Source organism: Trachurus trachurus (genome assembly GCF_905171665.1).
Source record: "Trachurus trachurus genome assembly, chromosome: 23".
Lineage (NCBI taxonomy): Eukaryota > Metazoa > Chordata > Actinopteri > Carangiformes > Carangidae > Trachurus > Trachurus trachurus.
In genome coordinates, this window is record NC_139912.1 from 8,032,941 (window position 1) to 8,046,714 (window position 13,774).

Genomic DNA, 13,774 nt, shown 5'->3' on the forward strand with positions numbered 1-13,774 from the left:
AGTCATCATTTTTGCTATTGAGCGCTCATCTATAAAGATAAAGGGATAAAGTGGAGCTACAGTAAGTAAGGTGGGGTATAATGACTGACAATGTGTGGATGGTTGTTGCTGGTGGCCTCAGTGGCAGTGCAGTGTTTCTGCATCAGTCTGTGTGAGTTGTACAAACCTCACTGAGGGACCTTTTGCAGTGCTGCTGACTGCCCAGATTACAGGATTACTGCTGTCACGGACTGTTCGACACCTTTAATTCAGACGAAAGCTCCGATCCTGTTTCTGGCGACGGGGATTTGTATCATTCAAATCCTCCCTGTGGCTAAGATAAAAAAAAAAAATATTAATCTAATCTCACAGAATTGTCACTGGCTGAAATCACTCTGATGTGCGCAGCCCCAGGAATGTTAATTAACGCTCGGGTCACAGAAAGTCCTATCAGGAAAAGCAGGGTAAATATTTGAACCATCTGAGATGTGTTTGATTTATCTACCAAGACACACACGGTCGGAGAGGAAGGAAAAAAAAGGAAAAGCGTCCATGTATCTCTAAAGTGGCATCTGTATTCTGCCGTACCCTCTTGTCCAGGTCATGGCTATCAGGTCGTTTATCAAGCGAATTATGTGCATCACACTCTTAGATGTGTTGTCCTGTGCCTTTATCACCCCCTGTTGGACCACAAACTGACAAACACACACATGTACACACATAGAGGACTTGTAGGGGTCGATGGGGGATTCTGCAGCCTCCATCCGGCAGCAATCCATATCTTATATTTTGCCCCCACATAGAGCCATCAAGGGCGGGGTATCCGTCTCCCAGATCAGCTTTTAATGTGCGCCGTCACGTGATGGAGGCCCTTTGGGTGCCATGTTGGCAGGACAAGCTCATCCATCTCAGCCCTAAAGAGACCCCGGCCTCCCTTCAGTGGATGAAATGGAGGGAAGCCCGGGGGCTTGTCCCTCGTTCCTGGAGAACAAAATCCACATATACGCCTTTTTTTATTTTATTTTTGGCTCCACTCATTAAAACCAGATTGTGAAGTCCCTGCCATGATGCAGGTGGTGATTATAGCTGAAGCCCCAACGTCTGGTGGACTTCATGCTTGACCGTGATGCTGCTGCTCAGAGATCCCTGTGTCCCCAGCCCCCTGCAGCCCATCATGCCGTGCCACAGCTGATTTGACACATCGCTGGTGACGGGCGACTGTTGGCTTCAGCTTTGCCAAATGACCCACATAGAGATGGTCAGAGCATGCTCCTCCTGGCCTCACGAAGAGAACCAGCTTATACGAGACCACAATTTCATCTGTTTGATCTGATTGAGTTTTTTTTTCTTCCTTTTTCTTTTTTTTTAATGAATCCTGAAGGAACTACAGCAATTCCATTAATATCCCATGTCCCCCATTCAGGATGACATGAAATGGTGAGAAGATGAAGTAAGACGTAACTCAATTCCAGCAGAAAATGATTGCAGGCAATTCCCTGACACGGGCATCATTTCCCAACTCTCTCTATAGCGTTTCTGATAGCAGAGTAGTGTGTGTGTGTGGAGGGGGGGTCGGGGGGGGGGGGGGCTAATAAAGATTTGGGTCATCACAGACAGCAGATTCATCCGGCTAAAACAAAATTGTCATCACTCTGCTTTGCTGAGCTAGAGTTTAAAGGGAAGGGAGGAAGCCAGGAGGCGAAATGGGTTAGCGAGGAGGAGATAGAGAGAGCAGCTGTGTTGTGGTGTATTGCGCTGTCCCTGTCAGACCGGGCTTATTGAATTGATGTCACTCCTTTAAACTCCAGTGGGATGGGTCGCGGTGTGCAGGTGTGTGTGTGTGTATGTGTGTGTGTGTGTGTGTGAGGGAAGGAGACAGGGAGGGAAACACTGATAACAGTGGGTTTCCTGTGAATCTGGAGGGCCTGGCGACCTTCCAGAGACTCAAGGAGCTTCTCCAACAAGATCAAGTGAACCTCCAGTCCGGGACACAAATGAATTGGTGGGTGTTTAAGTGCATGATGTGCACATTCATGCACAAGTGTGTTTTTGCAGGCATCCCCTTTCACACACACATCTCCAAATACACTGTCAGAGGAAAAGACCTAAACGGCATCGCACACGCTTTGCAATATGTTAAATTGTTGCCAAAGGTGTCTCAGCTATTACCAAAGAGAAAATCAATATGTGACCTGGAAAAAAAGGGTTCCTGGTCTTTGGTGAGAGTGCCTCACAAGCCATAGTCAAATTGTGCATTTAATCCAATTTATATGGAGCACTCAATTCATGTGTGAAAGGAGAGACGAAATGAAAGCATCCTCTGATGAAATGGATGTGCAGTATTTCCTCTTTGACGACGGCGGCGCAGCTCGCTGCTCACGAGTCACAATGTGGATTGCATGAAAATGATTTTGCCAGTGCGTCACAAGTGTTTTAATCTGTAAAGATCAAATATTGATACGGCAGAAAGTACATGACTCAGTTCTGTTGCCCTTGTCCCCTCGATCTTCCTCTTGTCTCTCTGATAGCAATGACAATTATGACTAAACTCAGAGATTCATCTTATAATGTCCTCTCTCTCCACACTACACCACTGACTCAGCCTGCTGCCATCTGTAATCTTTTTTTTTTAACTGCAGGAATTTCAATATCCAGAGGAATGTTAAAAGTGTGGTTGAAGTCAAAAAGCAAAGTAGGACACTTGTGTCTCAGATTACAATCTTTCAAAATTGGATACACTTACGCACAGTGCAGCTAAACGCAAAAGTTAAACTTGTGATACTGCAAACGTGGACATGTGGTAGAACTCAATATTAAAGGACCCATATTAAAAAAAAAGTGAATTTTACATATATTTAGATCTATGTTTGATATTAATACAGTTATAATGTTAAAGTGCTCAGTTTTAGCCTATATCCAGAAACTGAACCTTAAAACAAGCTGTTGGGACTTCTGTAACTTTGTGATGTCACAACAAAGCAAGTACCACCTGGATCCATTGAACTTTGAATGATTTGGTTTCTGTGAGCATCTACCTGAAATCTAGTGCATTTTATTTATATTAACACTCATCAGCGAATCAGAAGAGAAAATTGCTTTGATTGACATCAAACTATACTTAGTGTATTGATGAAAAGTGTCTGAGCAAATGGAATCTTTGAAAGACGACATTTACTCAGTCCGCACGAAGTGAGGACACAGAATCTGATTGGTTGAAGTAACCCCCATGATAGACACTGACAGATCCAATCATGTGCCAAGTATTTTATTTGTTGTTGTTGTTTTGAAAAACTGCTGCTCATTCCCAAACTCTTTCCAACGAAGCCTTCCCAGATGGTTCTGTGTAACAAACCATCTGGTGCGTCAGGTTAGAGACGGGACGAGAAGAGGAACTGAAAAAACTTAAACTCCTGATAAGTTGACATGATTCAGGAACTAAGCTGTCACGCAAACACAACACAGTCACAGCAGGTTTAGTGGGTTCATTGCTAGCAGCTAGCTTCAGCTAACACCTCTGCAGGTGGTAAACGGTGTGAAGTAAACATGCAAACAAACAGATTCCTGAAAGTAAAAAGGGATGAAAACTGATGTGATGTTCAACGTGAATGGAAATTTGGAGCGTTATGCCAAAAGCTATTGCTCTTGCTCAACAACTTAGCATAACTTGAAAGCTGCCATTTTCAACATCTAAAATGTCTAATAATAAAGGGATCACAGGCAGCAATGAACCAACTAATAATTATCAGTTCTTTTGTTTGCTGTGTGGTTCCATTTAGCTCATGGCTTTGGTGCAAATTTATGCATTTTTCCTCAAACTCACCACTGCCATTGAGTCACCAAGGAAGTGCTTTCACTGGAAAAACTTCCAATAGACTGTACACAACCTACATACTAGTAGTAGGCTAACTAGTTAAGGGAACATTGCAACAAGACATTTCCAGCAAGAAAGTGAGAGAAATAATTAAAATAAGATTAATGCCTTTAATAATGACTTTTTTGGTGGACAGAAAATGGTTTCTATATACTGAATATTGTAACAGTAAGTTGAAAATAGGTGGATGACAGTGTTTAACTTGTTTCCATTGTGCTCCAATGATCACAAAGTATATTTAATGCACCTTTAGCTAATTATATCTTAACTTAATTCATTAACCATTAAAAACAGCACTCGTTACAGTTCATAAACTTCGTTTCAAAGTTGCATGATGTGGGGGTGGTAGCCTACCTTTTAATAACAGGTTATCCTTCACCACTTTTACAGCATGAAGCTAAGCAGGTATGGCAGCATATAGCCGCTCATGGAGTGGAGGGGTCTCTGGGGAGAACTATACTTAACTCCATCAATCCATAAAATAAAATCTCTCTCTCTCTTTCATTCCTCCTTCATTTCTTCCACTTACGGCCCGTCGTAAATCACCGGCTTTAGTTCACTTTTTATTGTCCGGCTTAACCGTATAGCACAGCAGAGTAATAGACTATTGACTTTTTGTCATATATTTGCAAGTATAGGCTTGTACAAGGGTGAAATAAATATGAAACTGTTATGGTCCACTGATAATGTTTTTAATGCACCTTCTCAGCCGCAGTCATCTATACGTTCCTCCTCCAGAAATAAGAAGCATGCAGCTCCGTGTGGAGATGGCATTTGCACCTCAGCTTCCGTCAAAGTGGTGTCAGACAGGCCCTGATGCTCCCCGTAAAGTAAAGTATCAGGCGCTGAGATAGGTCTGACTGGGGCTGTCTCTGCTGTGTGTTAGGCTGCCTGTCCTCATTAGATGCTGAGAGACTGACACACCACCACCACCACCACCACCAACCCCTCCACCCTCCCTTTCCCTTTCCTTTTCCCTTTCCCCTTCAGCCCAGATGAAGCCCTGTGAACACTTGCTGGGCGTGAGCAATAATGAATCACTATTAGCCTTGGTCACAATGTCTGACAACCAATTTACGGGCGAGGAGAGGCTGCAGACAGTGACATTCAGGTAAATGTGAGCGTTTAGCTGCTCTACCCTGAGGTAACAGGTACGTTTCAAAGCCTCTGTGATGCCCAGATAAGACAGATTATATCTTATCTCCTGATATTTGTCTCTTCACCTCGAGTCATTTTGATGCAAAACAGTGACAATTCTGAAAGAATGCTGCAGCGAGAAGTTCAGCATCTTTTAGCGCTTTAGTTGACTGGTCCATAAGTGGGTAAATACTGACACCTAGTGGTTGGAAATAATTACAACTACAGGGAAACATGCACTGGTTTCATTCAAAGGTGGAAAAGTATTTCATACCCTCCATATATTGTGTCTCTCTGAGACAATGACAACTGATGTGACATATCCTCTTCTATAAATATATCTCTCAATATACAGAGCTATAATTAATATATTACTCATACTATTCCATATTGGCACAGATTCCACAAAGCGCTGAAACTTGACGATAATTATAATGTGTGAGATAATGTTTTAAATGTGCTTGTAAAGACGTTACATATAATTTATGATTTGCTCTTCTAAATAGGAAAAGTAAAATGCTTTATCGCCCAAATGAAGCGGAGCTCAGCATGCCTTTAAAAACTCTGAGTCATTCCAGGAGGGAAGTGGAGAAATTAACAACGAGAGCATCTGCTGGAAACTCAAATCCTCCTTTATGGATGACAAACGGACCATCTGTGATTACAGTCTCATGTCAAGAAAGAAAGCATAGAGGACACTAGGAGAAGAGGAGAAAGCTCAATTAAAAGTAACTTTTGGGGGAAAAAACTTCACTTTATGCTCAAGTTCCTCTTGAAGGTGACGGGACGGGACAAGTCCCGTCAGTCGGGGTGAAGACTGCAGGTTGTCATGACAGTCAGTAAAACCTCCCTCTGCTGCTCTGAGTTTAATTGTGCATCTGACTTTTATTTTTTTGCTTTTTCACAGCTGCTGCAGCTATTGAGTGGATAAAAGTATCAGATTATTGCACACTACAATAACACACTCATTAAATTATGCATAAATATTACACTAATTAACGCAGTGTAATCAAAAGCAGTGAAAACTGAGAAAGTATATTATTAAAACAAGATGACAGTTATAGGATAATGCTGAATATAAAGCTACCCAGTGTTTGGCTAAAATGCTAACGCCTGTTGTTTAATTAATTATAGCTTTAATTATAGAAGTAAAAATGAATTAATTGTCCTCTGGCAAATGTTATACTGTTTGTTTTCTGCAGTCGATGCCCTGCATTCAGCTGGAAGAGGATAGATGTGGTGACTTATACTATAACTCACTATAACTGAAGTGATTATTGACCGGAGGAGCAGTCCAGGGCCTCAGAGGGACACTATAGGGCCGAACACGACGTCTTATCAGGCTTCTGCTGATGAGGAGCTTCCTCCAGCTTTTGGTTAATGAAGTCGCAATCACAGAGGCCGCGTGGTTTGTCACAACTCGACTGCAAAGTGGACAGAATGAAAAATAAAGATAAATAGACTGTGCACACTGATGCTCTGAAGTTGTGCAACACATTTATCAAAGAGAAAGAACCCCGGCGAACAGACTCCATTTTTCTCTGTCTATTAGATGTTGTTCCTTGGAGTCTGGGGAATAAAAACAGGGATCAAATACAAGGAGGAAAAGTCATGTCGCCAAACTGTGTGATAAAAGTCCCGAGAGAGAACAGCAGATAGGCTATACTAAATGATACGGTTATAGAAAAGTTTTCTTCTCGGCATTTAATCAAATTCATAGTGTGTAGTGCAGCTGCTCTATTGAAAATACCAAATGAATGTGTTGGTCCCTGATTGTACAAAAGCTGAATGTGCAAGGTCAGAAATACATAAGAAAATGTTTGAAAACCATAGCTGCACTTCACCACTAGATGGCATCACATTAGAGACAAATGAGAACTGGATGCAGATTTAGACTAAAGGTCTACAGTACATAATCACACATAATTATTTTTATAATGAGTGTATCTTATATGTTTTCTTAAAATATATAACATGTCAGATTTTGGGGGGGATCTTATGTGAGTTGATACTTGGACCAGTTATTTCCAACCTCTCAGGCTTGCAAGTCTTGAAAACTGAAGCAGAATAGAATAGAATAGAATAGAATAGAATAGAATAGAATAGAGAACACTTTATTCATCCCTAGTAGGGAAATTCAAATGTGGCAAAATGTGACTCATGAAAAGTTAAAACAAAGAATTTTTTCCTCAACCTGTTTCACTTTAATTTTTCAAGCCCTGAGCATTGGTGTATGCTGTATTTTAGGGGAAGGGAAGTATAATTAGACAAAAACAGGAGGAAAATCGGCTTAATTTTGTGTTGACCCCCTTATTTGTACTTGTATTTGTTGTTCCTTTAGTCCTTGGCAACCCTTCATGTTTCTTCTTTACTGGGGAATGACGAGGAGTAAGTTAAGGGTTAATATAGCTTGCTCTGCCTCTGAGACTCCGCCTCCTTCGGGTGACTCAGCACAACAGGAACTAGGAAGTGCTCCCAGTTAGATACGCATTTCTGTTACAGGACTGTTGTGACTGACTGACAGGTAAGTTATGTCCAGCTCTATCTTATCTGACTTCATATGAACCCGTCTGTTTCTCAGTTGAAGCCTTTACACACAGCTGTGAGTTCAGATGCTGCAGTAAATAGTTTGCAAAGTGAGTGAGTGTGAGTGTATGTGTGTGTGTGTGGGGGGTGGGGGACTCTGCCTGCCTCTGATCACCTTTGCCTTACTTTCGTTTCACAGTTCACAGTAAATCCCGGATCTGTAAACAGCGTCAGGATGGCAGGCAGGCTCTCGCTCCCGGAGGTCGACCTCTCCTGTCCCATATGCTGTGACATCTTCAGGGACCCCGTGGTGCTCAAATGCAGCCACAGCTTCTGTGCAGCCTGTCTGCAGGAGTACTGGAGGGGCCGGAGCCGTGACCGCGACTGCCCCCTGTGCAGGACCAACTGCGTGGACGACCCCGTGCCCAGTCTCACCCTGAAGAACCTGTGCGAGTCCTACGTCAGCATGGAGAGCGAGGAGCTGGGGCAGGACCAGGCGGGGGCGGGGGCGGGGGAGCTGTACTGTGATCCGGGGGAGCTGTGCCCCCTCCACGGGGAGAAGCTGAAGCTCTTCTGTCTGCCGGACAAGGAGCCCATCTGTGTGGTGTGTCACACGTCCAGGAGGCACAAACAGCACGACTGTTGCCCTGTCAGCGAGGCTGTCGTGGACGTGAAGGTGAATCCTTCAAGATAAAAACAAAAAAAGCCTGAATAATGATAAACTTCATTATGAGCTCCCTGCAAAGCTGTCATGAGCCTCAGGTTAAGTTAATCTGCTTCGAGTCAACAGGTTTTCAAATTAACTTTCTCTTAATTATCCACTCAGGAGAAAATGAAGTCAGCCCTCAGCTCGCTGCAGGAGAAGAGGGATGCTTTTGACAAAATGAAGAAAAACTATGAAGACACTGTGGAGCACATTCAGGTGATACTTTTTTACAAACTTTTCCAACATTGACAAGCCGAGTCGTGCTGTGCTCATACCGGGTTTTTTTTGTGTTTCAGGTCCAGGCTCGATTCGTGGAAAGACGAACCCGTGACGAGTTTGACAAACTTCGCAGCTTCCTTCAGGCGGAGGAGGAGGCCCGGATGGAGGCGCTGAGGAGGGAGGAAGAGTGGAAAAGTGAGCAGATGAAGCAAAAGATTGAGGAGATGGAGAGAAAAATAACATCCGTGTCTGCGTCCATCAGAGACTTGGAGGAGGAGATCGCTTCAGAGGGCATCTCTGTGCTTCATGTGAGTTTCTACATGTTTTATATGAACACGAGCTTTGATACTCGCACAAAAAAAGTTTCTGAAATAGTGGATTTGCCTCTTTTTTTGTAGAAATGCAAGAGGACACTTGCAAGGTAGGAAGAGGTTTTTTTTATATTTTAAACTTTTGTTTTACTTTTCTTTCATGGTGTGAGATATGAACAGAATGTTTCTGTGTTTTCTGCAGAGCAAACTGTCCAATTGAAGATCCAGTGATGGCTCCAGGGGCGCTCATAGACGTGGCCAAATATGTGGGCTCCGTGGCGTTTGATGTGTGGGAGAAGATGCTTGCAATCATCAAATACAGTGAGAATATACTGTAGATTCTTCTCACGCCAGGATGATGTTTTATTCTTTAAAGTTTTAGCTGCAGTTTTGCTTCAGGGATCGCAGAGGAGGTGGAAAAGGTTGTGATTTTGAATGAGATGCAGTAAAAAGTGTGTAACAGCCGACAATCTGCCATGTTTTCTTCAGCCCCGGTGACTCTGGACCCGAACTCGGCCGCCCCGTGGCTCGTCCTGTCAGACGACCTCAGCAGCGTCAGTGACAGTGATGAGAAGCAGAAGCTGCCCGACAACCCGGAGAGGTTCGACCCCGACACCAGCGTGCTGGGCCACGAGGGCTTCACCTCGGGAAAGTACTTCTGGGACGTGAACGTGGGAGAAAACACGGCGTGGGTGGTCGGCGTGGCCAAAGAATCTGTCAAGAAGAAAGAGAAAGTGTCTTCGGTGCTGGGGAACGGTTACCTGTGTGTGTACTTCTACCACAAAATGTACTTCGCCGGCACCTCTCCGCTGACACGGCTCAACCTGAAGAAGAACCCGCAGAGGATCAGAGTGCAGCTGGACTGTGACAAGGGCAGAGTGGGTTTCTACAACCCAGAGGACAACACGCACATCTACACCTTCAAGCACAGCATCACCGAGAAGGTCTTCCCCTACTTCTGGGTGGGCTGTCAGCAGTGCCCTCTGACAGTCGAACCAGCGCAGGTGTCACTGAAGTTTGACTCTTACTGAGAACATTTCAGCTTCACATCTCTTCTCTGGCAAAGTGAAATCAAATGGTGTCATATCCTTTTCTTCTTTCCTGGTTCAATACAAGTGTGTCCAGTCTCTCTCAGTGTACAATACAATGAATGCCTTATCTTAAAATGAAGTGATTTCTTACTTGAACTTTGAACCTACATGACTTTGGAGTATTATTTTGGGGAAATATAGTTTCAACTGTTTTCATGAAGTGGCAGAGTTATGGAGTTTTCTTTTTCTTTTTTGGGTGCAGTGTAACTTTGGAGAAAAAAAACAGTTTTTATTTTTGAAAGATTTGATTTTCAAGCATCGACCTTTGTGTAATGGTACTACCTTTGCATGTCAAAGTCTGAATGCCTTTTTTTTTCTAACAACTGATTTGTGGTGCACTACATAGCTTTATGTGAATACACAGTTAAATGAAGTTACTAAATAAATAAATTTACAAATATCATGACTTACCTTGATTTTATGCAACTCCCCCTTGTGGTGTGGACCTATTAAACTAAAACAATGACTGTTTTTAGTATGACTCCTCAAAAAAAAAAAAAAAAAAAAAAAAGTTCAACAGGCAACCTTGAATAATAGTATAGGCCTAAGTACAGTCATATCAGTCATTTCAACTCATACACAGGCTCCAAAGTGTAAAATCTATTGCAATTTTATCATAACAACTATAACTGCCCTTTTAACAATTATGATTATTTTCTGTGATTCTTTTCTCTATTATTTATTTATATAAATATAACGGGTCTTTTACCTGGTTAAATAAAGGCTAAATAAAAAAAATAAAAAATATCCATTTATTTATTTATTTTCGTATTTTTTGCAGTAGGCTAATTGGTCCACAACGTTGTAATGACCTAACTTTACTTCACCACTCCCACTGAACCACGCAGGCTCCTCATGGTCCTTCTTTCCTTTATCGATGTATAGGCCTAGGCTACATCTTCAGTTTTTTCCCCCCCACAAGTTAGCCTACTTTATTTAATCGTCGCAGCGCCGTTGATCTGACTCACCGACCAAGAACAGGTAACTTTATCCACTTACCAGCTCGTTGATGAGTTTCCCAGTGTTGTCCTGTTTTAATTAGCTGCATTGCTAATAGTCTCTGCGGCTACGAGCTGATAATGTGTTACAAATGTACAAGTAACATTTGGGGTTAGCTTGAGCTTGAAAAAATCTTTACAATAGGCTTTTTTTGTAGGCCTATGAATCATGAGCTCCAGTCGAATATATTAATATTTATGTACTGAATAGGCTAAACATTTTAACCTCAACATGGCATGATTTTGCTTTCTTTTGTTGGTGAAAATAGTTGGAATTTCAAATGATGCTGATAAAAAAAAATGGTTGAGGTTAACTTAAGCCTGAACTGAAACCACATTATTATTATATAATATATACTGTATATATATATATATATATATATATATATGTGTATATTATCTTCAGGATAATTTCTAAAAACTGAATTGTTCAAAATATTTCAGGTTCAAGATGGCTGATGTTTCATACTGTAAAGGTGTCAAGAGAAAGGTGGCAGCTGGCAACTTAGCAGCACCACCGCCACCCAAATCCTCCAAAGTCACCCTCCTGAGCCCGTCCATCCTCCTTCTGGAAATCCCTGCTCACGCCAACACCGGTCTCCCAGTGTGGGAGGCCATGAAATCCCAACAGGTCAGCGCCACATGGACTGTCAACCCCTACAGCGTCAGTGTTCAGTTAACCCCTGTGACCTCCAGCCAAGGGCAGGGTACATCGACTTCCAGCAACACTGAGGATAAGTCCAATGTGTCACAGACCGCGATGCTTTTCGCCAACATCCAGTCGCCTCAGATGATCATCCAGTCCATCAGTCAGCAGGATGGCACCTCACCGAAGGTCATGCTCACCACCTTCTCCCCAAATGGCTCCCAATTGTTGCCATATACTCGAAGTCAACACCAGAAAAAACCTCCAAATCAAACAAACCCGGCGTCCACCACACTTATCCTCCCCCTGCCTCTCATCATAAACCAACTTCCGCCTGCCAGTCAGCCAGGTGTCACTACGTTAAAGCCCATCCTACCCGCCATCCTACCCGCCATCCAGACCCCAACGGCCACGCCCACCAAACCACAACCCCCAACCAAAGCAACTGTCCCCTTACATTTCCACACGAGGAGCTCCCCTGACATCCAGATCTGCGACAGCTTCCTCTTAAACGTGTGTCCTTCAGGGAAAAGGTGTAAGATGCACCACACGCTCTACCCCTTCCACTGGCAGCTGTGGTGTGTGAACACCCATCAGTGGATCGACATCAAACCGCAGTCTCAGGTCCTACTAGAAAGATCCTACTGCGATGTCGACCAAGACGCGGCCTGCATCAAAGATGGGTGAGTAAGAGGGAAAACCTGAAGTTAGTTTTTGTTGCATGTGACCATTATGACAGTATATGATCTTGAATCGAAACAAAAGTGAGTGGGTTCTGATTGCATTCTCCTTTTTTGTGCTATGAACCATGTAGAAGCATGCAGTGCCGACTGGACTTTGACTCAATGGAGTTGGACGACCCATTGGAGTATGACGGAGTCAGAAGATTGACCAACTCTGACAGTCCAACCAGGAACCCTCACTTTCCCAGCCAATTTAAAATCTACTGGTGGAACAACTTTTCCTGGCAAGAGTACAACAAGGTCGGTTTTTCATTTCCCTGAGCTAAAACAAAGACTTCCCCTAAAACAACTGTCATTGTCGTGTTGTGCCAAGAAACTCTTTGTTCACTTTCTGGTTTATCTCTTCATAGGACATTTCCACCTTGCTGCTGAAGAAGATGAGTGAAAAGGAGCCTGAGTGCTCCTTCTTCATCAGCTCACAGGAGTACAAGCTGGACTTCACCGCCATGAGCCAGACCAACGTCACCACCGGCTTCCAGAGGGACGTCCGCTGCCGACCGGTCTTCCGCTCCCCTGATTCCATGCAACCTTACCTGAAGTTGGTGTCCTGTGGATCTTTTTACAGTCTCTTGTTTTAACGGCTCTTATTCAGATGAAAATTAAAAGAAAGTTATTTGTTTGTTGAATGCTCCCTATGTCTTTCCTCCTCTCTCCACACCCAGGACAGTAATCCAGACTGACCCCACTAAGCCTGCGAGTGATCCTGTAGGGGCAAACTTCAGCGTGAGCCCTCTGGAGGAGTTCACGAGCTGGTACCCTCCGGTGTGGTGCCCTGTCTCCAAGGAGGAGTACAGCTTAGTAGATGTTCCAGCCGGGACACAGGCCTACAGGAAGGTCCAGAGCTTGTTCTTCGAGAGCCTCCCTGAGACCAAAGTTGACATCGTCAGCATCCAGCAGGTTCAGAACATCTTCCACTGGGACAAGTACCAAAGGTCCAGCTGCTGTTTATTGCTGCCTCTTTCCCTGTCTTGACATACATGGACAATGTAAACAAGCTGTCTATCAATGAACTTCTGTGTTGTCTTTGCAGGCACAAGATGCACATGCAGAAGTTGCACAAGTCCAAGGAGCCCTTGGAGAGACATCTCTTCCACGGGACGACCATAGATGCCTCAGAAGACATCTGCCGCAACAACTTTGACCCCCGTTTGGCGGGCATCAACGGAGCATCCTTCGGTCATGGCACCTACTTCTCCACCACTGCCTCCTTGTCCAACAGCTTCTCACCCAAGGGGGGTCCAGAGCAGCTTGGCCACATGTTCCTGGCCAAAGTCCTGGTGGGTAAGGTGATCACCGGAAGGAGCGTGTACCGCCGACCTCCTGCACTCGCCTCCAAGACAAACCAGCACCGTCTCTATGACTCCTGTGTGGACAGCTTAGCCAAACCCACCATGTATGTAGTCTTTGATAGCTGTCAGTGCTACCCATACTACCTGATCAAGTTCAAAGACGTCCCCAAAGTGATTGATATGTAATGATAGCGGGTGTGTTAGGTGATGTGTTCGCTGTTCAACCATGAAGCCTCAGAAGGTGTCCAGTTGTAAGAC

At 43.8% G+C, this 13,774-nt stretch overlaps 2 protein-coding genes across 2 annotated transcripts; both read left to right on the forward strand.

The window, feature by feature from the left end:
• Nucleotides 1-7,458: 7,458 nt before the first annotated feature.
• trim35-14 (tripartite motif containing 35-14) lies at nucleotides 7,459-10,213 on the forward strand. Its single transcript, XM_083999294.1, has 7 exons — nucleotides 7,459-7,511; nucleotides 7,713-8,189; nucleotides 8,340-8,435; nucleotides 8,516-8,746; nucleotides 8,837-8,859; nucleotides 8,952-9,070; nucleotides 9,239-10,213. Exons 2-7 carry the CDS (start codon nucleotides 7,749-7,751, stop codon nucleotides 9,778-9,780), a joined length of 1,452 nt encoding a protein of 483 aa, XP_083855420.1. The 5' UTR covers nucleotides 7,459-7,511; nucleotides 7,713-7,748; the 3' UTR covers nucleotides 9,781-10,213.
• A 1,076-nt stretch (nucleotides 10,214-11,289) lies between these two features.
• LOC311006527 (protein mono-ADP-ribosyltransferase TIPARP-like) lies at nucleotides 11,290-13,702 on the forward strand (the record flags this gene model as incomplete). The annotated part of the gene is made up of 5 exons (XM_083999374.1): nucleotides 11,290-12,167; nucleotides 12,299-12,467; nucleotides 12,578-12,765; nucleotides 12,890-13,159; nucleotides 13,258-13,702. 5 exons carry the CDS (start codon nucleotides 11,290-11,292, stop codon nucleotides 13,700-13,702), a joined length of 1,950 nt encoding a protein of 649 aa, XP_083855500.1.
• Between the last annotated feature and the right edge of the window lie 72 nt (nucleotides 13,703-13,774).

Excerpts from the sequence above, each read along its gene's own strand:
- trim35-14 (XM_083999294.1), top strand. The coding sequence starts at position 7,749 with ATGGCAGGCAGGCTCTCGCTCCCGGAGGTCGACCTCTCCTGTCCCATA. Across the intron at positions 8,190-8,339 it reads AGGCTGTCGTGGACGTGAAG|GAGAAAATGAAGTCAGCCCT; the intron begins GTGAATCCTTCA and ends TTATCCACTCAG. Across the intron at positions 9,071-9,238 it reads GCTTGCAATCATCAAATACA|CCCCGGTGACTCTGGACCCG; the intron begins GTGAGAATATAC and ends TGTTTTCTTCAG.